The sequence below is a fragment of the Hippocampus bargibanti genome, linkage group LG10 (assembly GCF_051943395.1).
Source record: "Hippocampus bargibanti isolate YZ-2025 linkage group LG10, ASM5194339v1, whole genome shotgun sequence".
NCBI classification, from domain to species: Eukaryota; Metazoa; Chordata; class Actinopteri; order Syngnathiformes; family Syngnathidae; genus Hippocampus; species Hippocampus bargibanti.
The window spans coordinates 2,085,001-2,095,000 of NC_142743.1; the positions used below are offsets into that span (position 1 = coordinate 2,085,001).

Consider the following 10,000-nt stretch of genomic DNA (forward strand, 5'->3'; position numbering starts at 1 on the left):
AGCCAAAGCAACGTTTCCCAATAAAATGAATGTAAAGCTTCAGAAGCGAGTTGACGCCTTGTCAGGGGCAAACGCCACGGACAAAGTTTAGTGGCACGTGCCCAGGCCCTGCCAGCAAGAACTCAGTGGAAACTGCCAGAAATGTAACACGTTCCAAGGATAACAATAGAAAAGGAGACATTTCTAATTGTGAATTGAGTCGCTCGCAGAGCAAAAACGTTGACACTGTTCTTCGACTCTTTGCAAACTATGGATGTTAGCGCATCAAAGAAATTGTGTACCATCAACCAACCTGATTGTTCAGACAGGGTAGTTTGTGAATCAATGTTCACGGCACAAATCTTTCATATTTTTTGTGTCTCTTTATTTTAAAATGTATAGGTTGAAGAGTACCTCAACACTCATGAAGGGTGCAGACTCACCCACAACGTCCAATTTACTGGTGAAATGACTTGCTTCTTCAATTCAACTCAACTCACTTTACGTTATTCACAGAAGTACATCAAATCCAGCTTTTTGTGTCTGGTCTTTGGTCATCATGGAAGCAGACTTTTTTTTTTTGAAGCACAAAACCAAATAATTTGAGACAAAACTGGGAGTTCTTGCTATCGATAGTCTAAGTTCAGAGGCACAAGTTTGTACCCAGGTGTGTTTTTGTGCATTTTATTACTTTTCATAAAGCATTTTTTTTCCCAATTGTTATGGTTTGTTTTGTCATTTGTTTGTGTCATCTTCGTCTTCTTTTCCTTTCGGCTTTTGCCCTCAGGGGTCGCCACCGCGAATCCGTGTCCTCCATCCAACCCGGTTTTGTACATCCTCTTCGCGCACACCAGCTACCTTCATGTCCTGATATATATATATATATATATATATATATATATATATATATATATATATATATATATATATATATATATATATATATATATATATATATATATATATATATATATATATATATATATGTATGTGTGTGTGTATATATATATGTGTGTGTATGTATGTATGAATGTGTGTGTGTGTATATATATATATATATATATATATATATATATATATATATATATATATGTATATATGTGTGTGTATTTATATGTATATGTGTGTGTGTGTGAGACACACGTATATGTATGTCATTGGGGAGACTAAACAAATTCTCAAAAAAAGACTATCAACATCGCAGGGATGCACCTAAAAGCTAGCAACCACTCATTTGATGACAATGAGGTTAAATTCTTAGCAAAAGAACATAGACGGTTTGAAAGTGGAGTAAAAGAAGTGATTTTCATAAAACAACTAAATCCTTCATTAAACCGGTTTGGTGGGGTGAGGTTCAATTTGGATCGTTCATACAACAGCCTGCTGAGGCAACTTAGGATTAGTAATACTGATGAGGTGACACCGGTGGAAGTGGGGCAATCAGGCCAGTCGTTAGAACAATAGGAGCAATAAGTGGAGCTGCAAGGAGTAGTCCTCTGCTCCCCCCAACCTGAGAGGAGGGACCTATCATATGAGAGTCCGGCACCGCCATGTCTGGACAGTAGGGATATATATATAGAGCCTAAACTACCAGTAAGACTTTAGTTTTCTGACGAATTTTCTTAGATAAGAAGCGAAACGTCCGACACCTTCAAAGAAGTACAGATGACGGCTGAAGAAACCTTTTCATCGATGGACCATTCCTGTACGACTGAGAGCTTACACAGACGTATAGGTAAACGACAAATATCCCTTTAAAACTGAGAAAAAAGTCAATACTTTTTCTTTTTGTTCTCATTTTCAAACTCACGCCCACAAAAAGCATCTCTGGCTCTGTCTCTTTCTCTGGCTGTGCGTGCGCACATGCTGGACCACCCTTTTATTATATCCCCCAACTGTGACTGACAGGCGTTGCTTATTAGCGGAATTACATATTGGGTGAGAAGTTCCCATGCATTCGCCAATTTTTAGAGTATTAGAAATGTTTTTTTGTTTTGAAAGGTAAACCTATGACACACCTATGTGGATCGTGTTCCTTTAATTTGTTGGACCTGTCAAACAAACTCAGGAGAATATTAAACTAAGAGAGACAGTACTGAACGCGGGAATTGTTTTCCGGTTGTTGCCAGGTCGTGTGGGAGAAAGTTTTTTATTTCCAGGCTGGACGATTATGGAAGGCTTCTCGCTGCAGAAAGATGACATTTACAATAGGTAAGATGCGCTTCTGCCGACAAGGGGCAACAACTTGCTGAGGCAATTTACGAATCAAGAACACACTAACCGCGATCATTTGCCCACATACTATGCAGTCATTTCTGGTTCATTCATCGTTTTTTTTTTATCTCCGCAGCTGCACAACCAAGAAGAGGGAAGACTGCTTGGAATGGCCCGAGTACTTCATGGCCGTGGCGTTTTTGTCAGCTCAGAGGAGCAAAGACCCGAGCTCACAAGTGTGTATTGCGTGTCCCAATTTAACAACAATTTCCATTAATCGTAACGAGCGCTCAAAATAACAATTCTGCATTTCTTTGCGTGCTTGTGAAGACATTCCTTCGCTGGCTCTCCGAAAGTCTCGCTCGCACGCACTGACTCACGCTGACGCACACGCACACACAGACAGTAACCCCGTAGCATCGTAATGTAAATTATGTTTCAAAGAACATTGATACAATGCCCAACCCCGGTATCGATTTGATTAAAACAAAATGCCACTGGAGCATCGTTTGTTGCAGAAATCAAAGAGCAGAAGGTTTGAATTGAGAGCAGCGGGGTGAAACTCATTTTTTTGTCACCGGCCAATTTGTATTTCTGATTTCCCTTGGAGGACCGTTATATGCTTTATTTTTTTCATTCATTCAATTTCGGCCCGGTAGTCGAGTGGTTAGCACACTGACTTCACAGTGCAGAGGTCTTGAGTTCAAAACCTAGTCCGGCCTCCCTGTGTGGAGATTGCAAGTTCTTCCATGGCCCGTGTGCGTCTTCTCCGAGTCCTCCGGTTTCCCCCCCACATTGCAAAAACATGCATGGAAGGCTGATTGAACACTCTAAATTTTCCCTAGGTGTGAGCGCGGATGGTTGTTTGTCTCTGTGTGCCTTGCGATTGGCTGGCAACCAATTCAGGGTGTCCCCCAACTAGTGCCCGAAGTCGGCTGGGATAGGCTCCAGCACCCCGCACGACCCTAATGAGGATGAAGTGGTCTGGAAAATGGATGGATGGATTTTCTGTTCCGCTTAATCCTCACAAGGGTTGTGAGGGGTCATGGGGCTTATCCCAGCCATTATCGTCATCATCGGGCAGTTGGTGGGGGTACACCCTGAACCGGTTGCCAGTTTATCGACGGTCACATATAGATGAACAACCACTTGTGTATTGACGATGATAGTATTGAAAATCACTCAACTGCTAAAGTTACAAAAACTAAAACAATGTTTGTATATTTTGCGTCATGCACTGCAGCATACCGTTGCACCATATGTGGGCACGTATCATAGTGCGTATCTTAGCCTGCTTTGAAATTTTCAGATAGTCTCAAAGTGACTTCACCACTCGTGCTATGAGCCCGTCCTTTGTCGATGACAACTACAGTATAATCAATTAATAAAATGATTATGGTTATATTCTCCTTTGACCCCTGAACTTAAAGTCTTGACAAAGTTGGTTAGAGAATAGTATGTGTATGTCTTGGCGCATGGTCAGAATGGTCCCTCCTCTGCCTCAATTCAATCCAGGTAGAACCCTGGCAACATTTGCAGGCTACGTGCTATTCACATGATTCTTCTCTATGATATCAATGGCATTATGTGTCTAGTGCAGGGGTCGGCAACCTTTACGACTCAAAGAGCCATTTGGACCCATTTCCCACAGAAAAGAAAACACTGGGAGCCACAAAATCCTTTTGACATTTAAAATGAAGACAACACTGCATCTTTTCATCATTGTTTTTTACAATGTTGTACGTTGTTTATATGCATAAACAAACTATAGTGTGTTGCATTTATGAATCAATGAACTGTTACAGAGAAGCGAAATTACATTTCTGCACGCAACAAAAACATTTTAAATTCTGAAAAAAAGACGTTGGGTTGAAGATTACTTTCAAATATAATACTCAATGTCTATTTGAAAAAAAAGAATATTTGCACAATAGCAAATACAATATTTATCACCTGGTTAATGTGATTTCTGCTCCTGCACCTCAGCGCACAGCCTCTGCACATCAGGGCTGTATGATCCTCCACTTCATAAAATGATTTTTGCTCTGATCAGCTTTCCGCATCAGTTCCGAAACGGCTCTTTTTCTCTCATCTCCATCCGGACATTTTTGAGCAAAGGCTGTGTGTTTGTTCTGGAAATGTCTTGCGACATTTGACTCTTTGTTGTTTGCTAACTTCTCATGACATATTAAGTCAAAGTCAAAGTCAGCTTTATTGTCAAATATGCTAATATGCATGACATACAGCACAGCATACCGGTAAACCGGTCTCGTCAGCAGTGAAGGCGAACGAATCTGCCCACGTCTCATTAAACGTTCTGTTTTCTTCAGACACTTTTCTTTTCTTAGATTTATCCATAGTTGGCCTACCTGGGGGTCGAAAAATTCAAGAAATCGTGCGCAATTTGTGACCGTCCACTGTGGATGGTTGTGACGTAGATTATGAGCGAGAAAAAAATTGAATACGTTTTATTTTGTATTATTTATAATCACCATATTCTTCAAATTTAGAATTACATTTTAAAAACGAACGAACTAAAATAATATACATTCAATTAAATACTCATTATTATTATTATTTTCTAAAGCCGCAGGGAGCCGCAGCAGGGGGGTGAAAGAGCGACATGCGGCTCCGGAGCCGCGGGTTCCCGACCCCTGGTCTAGCGGAATCACAAACAACGAAGAAAAACATCAATCCACTTAGTTTTCCTTGATTTCCCTAAGATCAAGATCAATGAGGTTTGCTGAAGTTGTGTGCGATATTCTGACATTTTGTGTGTCTTGCAATGTATTTTTGTTTGATTGTCAAAGTCTACTTCATTGTTGTAAAACCAAATAAAATGCGTTTTCGGCTTGCAGGTGGGGGCCTGCATAGTGAACCAGGAAAATAAGATTGTTGGCATCGGCTACAATGGAATGCCAAACGGTTGTGATGATGACCAGTTACCCTGGGCTCGGTCAGCAGATGATCGTTTGGAGACAAAATATCCCTACGGTGAGAAATTGTGTTGAGAAGAAACCTGGACTTGTCTTAAAGACATTAAACATTGCATGACTTTATTCCAAGTAATCACTTGGGAGTGTCAGCAGTAGATGATATTTAATCATTTTTCCTTTTTCGAAAACCACCTGAGACACTGTTCGAGACAATTAGCCTGATTGGGAATATCTCTTGGGAAACCTCACAATGGCCAATTATCATCATCATCAATCCATCCATTTTCCAATATGCTTAGCCTCACAAGGGTTGTGGGGTTGTTGGAGCGTGTGTGTGTGTGTGGTGTGTGTGTGTGGTGTGTGTGGTGTGTGTGTGTGTGTGTGTGTGTGTGTGTGTGTGTGTGTGTGTGTGTGTGTGTGTGTGTGTGTGTGTGTGTGTGTGTGTGTGTGCCCGCATATGGCTCTCACTGAAAAACATTTCTAAATATTTTACTTTTATGGCTCTCTTAGGGACATAAATAAAACCACATAAATAAGAACAAAAGATAAAACTATACAGAGAATGCGATTTTAAATAGGTGGGTTTTGAGATGGGAAGAATGGATATTACAGATGTCGGGAGGAAGAGAGTTCCAGAGGTTTGGGGCGGAGCGGCTGAAAGACTGGCAGGGTGCACACAGAGGTATAGGGAGGATGAGGATCTGAGGGAACGAGAGGGAACAGACATTTGAAGAAGGTCAGATAAGTATGGAAGGGCAAGGTTATGGGTGGCTTTAAATGTATAAAAAGTATTTTAAACTCAATTCTCGGTTTGACCGGGACCAGTGGGCGAGGGTGATGTGGTGAAAGGAAGGGGTTCTGGTGGTGATCCGGGCTGTGGAATTTTGGACCAGTTGTAGTTTGTGGAGAGATTTGTGAGGGACACCAAGAAGAAGCAAATTGCAATAATCAATGCGGGAGGTGATGAGACTGTAGACAAGGATTGCAGTGAAGTAAGGGGTGAAAGACGGACAGAGACGATTGACATTGCATCGGTGAAAGTAACCGGATCGGGTGATGGTATTTATATGGTAGTGGAAGGATAATGAGCTATCGAGGATGACACCCAGGCCTGTAAAGTGAAGTACAGTAAAGTCTGGTTATATCGATATCGGATATATCGATAGTCCCGGTTATATCGATACTATTTCTATGCACGCACGGAGAAAATTACATGCAAACAGGGTCGGATATATCGATAGTCCCGGTTATATCGATATTTTTTCGGACTCCCTTGAATATCGATATAACGAGACTTTACTGTATTTGATTTGGACAAACTGAGAGCAGCCACAGAGATAAGAATGGAACCAGCGAAGGGGTGTGTGGGTGATACCTATGGAGGAGAGTCTATTAAGTAGGATGGGGTGAGAAATGCTGTCAAAAGCTGCTGTGGTCAGGGAGGACGAGGATGGAGCGTCAACCGGCATCGGCTGCCATAAGAAGGTCATTTGTGATTTTCAAGATAGCTGATTCTGTACTGTGGCCTGACGCGGTGACGCTGAGTACTGACGCCCTCCCGCCTCGGCTCAGTCTTGGTCGCGCCACTGGCACGGCCGTCGGTGGACACTCCCCCTTCCGGTGCCATTGTGTGGTCGATTGCTGCGCGAGAGTGCGATGCTGGCTGGCTGGCCAAAATTGCCGTACTCGTTGCCGGGCTGCTAGTGCGTTGCCGTGCCAGGCGTATAATTTAAAAAAAAATTGGGTCTGGCGGTCGTGGTCGTAAGTATGGTTGTTCGTAAGTCGCGCCGGTCGTATATGTGTATGTCTTGGCGCATGGTCAGAATGGTCCCTCCTCTGCCTCAATTCAATCCAGGTAGAACCCTGGCAACATTTGCTGGCTACATGCTATTCACATGATTCTTCTCTTGATATCAATGGCATTATGTGTCTAGTGCAGGGGTCGTCAACCTTTACGACTCAAAGAGCCGTTTGGACCCATTTCCCACAGAAAAGAAAACACTGGGAGCCACAAAATCCTTTTGACATTTAAAATAAAGACAACACTGCATCTTTTCATCTTTGTTTTTTACAATGTTGTACGTTGTTTATATGCATAAACAAACTATAGTGTGTTGCATTTATGAATCAATGAACTGTTACAGAGAAGCGAAATTACATTTCTGCACGCAACAAAAACATTTTAAACTCTGAAAAAAAGACGTTGGGTTGAAGATTACTTTCAAATATAATACTCAATGTCTATTTGAAAAGAAAGAATATTTGCAAAATACAATATTTATCACCTGGTTAATGTGATTTCTGCTCCTGCACCTCAGCGCACAGCCTCTGCACATCAGGGCTGTATGATCATCCACTTCATAAAATGATTTTTGCTCTGATCAGCTTTCCGCATCAGTTCCGAAACGGCTCTTTTTCTCTCATCTCCATCCGGACATTTTTGAGCAAAGGCTGTGTGTTTGTTCTGGAAATGTCTTGCGACATTTGACTCTTTGTTGTTTGCTAACTTCTCATGACATATTAAGTCAAAGTCAAAGTCAGCTTTATTGTCAAATATGCTAATATGCATGACATACAGCACAGCATACCGGTAAACCGGTCTCGTCAGCAGTGAAGGCGAACGAATCTGCCCACGTCTCATTAAACGTTCTGTTTTCTTCAGACACTTTTCTTTTCTTAGATTTATCCATAGTTGGCCTACCTGGGGGTCGAAAAATTCAAGAAATCGTGCGCAATTTGTGACCGTCCACTGTGGATGGTTGTGACGTAGATTATGAGCGAGAAAAAAATTGAATACGTTTTATTTTGTATTATTTATAATCACCATATTCTTCAAATTTAGAATTACATTTTAAAAACGAACGAACTAAAATAATATACATTCAATTAAATACTCATTATTATTATTATTTTCTAAAGCCGCAGGGAGCCGCAGCAGGGGGGTGAAAGAGCGACATGCGGCTCCGGAGCCGCGGGTTCCCGACCCCTGGTCTAGCGGAATCACAAACAACGAAGAAAAACATCAATCCACTTAGTTTTCCTTGATTTCCCTAAGATCAAGATCAATGAGGTTTGCTGAAGTTGTGTGCGATATTCTGACATTTTGTGTGTTTTGCAATGTATTTTTGTTTGATTGTCAAAGTCTACTTGGTTGTAAAACCAAATGAAATGAGTTTTCGGCTTGCAGGTGGGGGCCTGCATAGTGAACCAGGAAAATAAGATTGTTGGCATCGGCTACAATGGAATGCCAAACGGTTGTGATGATGACCAGTTACCCTGGGCTCGGTCAGCAGATGATCGTTTGGAGACAAAATATCCCTACGGTGAGAAATTGTGTTGAGAAGAAACCTGGACTTGTCTTAAAGACATTAAACATTGCATGACTTTATTCCAAGTAATCACTTGGGAGTGTCAGCAGTAGATGATATTTAATCATTTTTCCTTTTTCGAAAACCACCTGAGACACTTCGAGACAATTAGCCTGATTGGGAATATCTCTTGGAAAACCTCACAATGGCCAATTATCATCATCATCAATCCATCCATTTTCCAATATGCTTAGCCTCACAAGGGTTGTGGGGTTGTTGGAGCGTGTGTGTGTGTGTGTGTGTGTGTGTGTGTGTGTGTGTGTGTGTGTGTGTGTGTGTGTGTGTGTGTGTGTGTGTGTGTGTGTGTGTGTGTGTGTGTGTGTGTGTGTGTGTGTGTGTGTGTGTGTGTGTGCCCGCATATGGCTCTCACTGAAAAACATTTCTAAATATTTTACTTTTATGGCTCTCTTAGGGACATAAATAAAACCACATAAATAAGAACAAAAGATAAAACTATACAGAGAATGCGATTTTAAATAGGTGGGTTTTGAGATGGGAAGAATGGATATTACAGATGTCGGGAGGAAGAGAGTTCCAGAGGTTTGGGGCGGAGCGGCTGAAAGACTGGCAGGGTGCACACAGAGGTATAGGGAGGATGAGGATCTGAGGGAACGAGAGGGAACAGACATTTGAAGAAGGTCAGATAAGTATGGAAGGGCAAGGTTATGGGTGGCTTTAAATGTATAAAAAGTATTTTAAACTCAATTCTCGGTTTGACCGGGACCAGTGGGCGATGGTGATGTGGTGAAAGGAAGGGGTTCTGGTGGTGATCCGGGCTGTGGAATTTTGGACCAGTTGTAGTTTGTGGAGAGATTTATGAGGGACACTAAGAAGAAGCGAATTGCAATAATCAATGCGGGAGGTGATGAGACTGTAGACAAGGATTGCAGTGAAGTAAGGGGTGAAAGACGGACAGAGACGATTGACATTGCATCGGTGAAAGTAACCGGATCGGGTGATGGTATTTATATGGGAGTGGAAGGATAATGAGCTATCGAGGATGACACCCAGGCCTGTAAAGTGAAGTACAGTAAAGTCTCGTTATATCGATATCGGATATATCGATAGTCCCGGTTATATCGATACTATTTCTATGCACGCACGGAGAAAATTACATGCAAACAGGGTCGGATATATCGATAGTCCCGGTTATATCGATATTTTTTCGGACTCCCTTGAATATCGATAGAACGAGACTTTACTGTATTTGATTTGGACAAACTGAGAGCAGCCACAGAGATAAGAATGGAACCAGCGAAGGGGTGTGTGGGTGATACCTATGGAGGAGAGTCTATTAAGTAGGATGGGGTGAGAAATGCTGTCAAAAGCTGCTGTGGTCAGGGAGGACGAGGATGGAGCGTCAACCGGCATCGGCTGCCATAAGAAGGTCATTTGTGATTTTCAAGATAGCTGATTCTGTACTGTGGCCTGACGCGGTGACGCTGTGTACTGACGCCCACCCGCCTCGGCTCAGTCTTGGTCGCGCCACTGGCACGGCCGTCG

The 10,000-nt window shown here is 42.1% G+C and overlaps 1 protein-coding gene and 1 long non-coding RNA gene across 2 annotated transcripts in view; both read left to right on the forward strand.

The window, feature by feature from the left end:
- LOC148892056 (uncharacterized) overlaps positions 1 to 690 on the forward strand; it is a 1,186-nt gene extending 496 nt beyond the window's left edge. Inside the window, exon 3 of the long non-coding RNA XR_016116303.1 lies at positions 382 to 690. This is a non-coding gene — a long non-coding RNA (uncharacterized LOC148892056). The remainder of the gene's footprint in view (positions 1 to 381) is intronic.
- A 1,251-nt stretch (positions 691 to 1,941) lies between these two features.
- The window catches only part of dctd (dCMP deaminase), a 13,510-nt gene continuing 5,451 nt past the window's right edge, over positions 1,942 to 10,000 (forward strand). Inside the window, exons 1-3 of the mRNA XM_089006136.1 lie at positions 1,942 to 2,190; positions 2,330 to 2,429; positions 5,052 to 5,187. Coding sequence (XP_088862262.1) covers positions 2,150 to 2,190; positions 2,330 to 2,429; positions 5,052 to 5,187 — 277 coding nt within the window. The 5' untranslated portion in view covers positions 1,942 to 2,149. The remainder of the gene's footprint in view (positions 2,191 to 2,329; positions 2,430 to 5,051; positions 5,188 to 10,000) is intronic.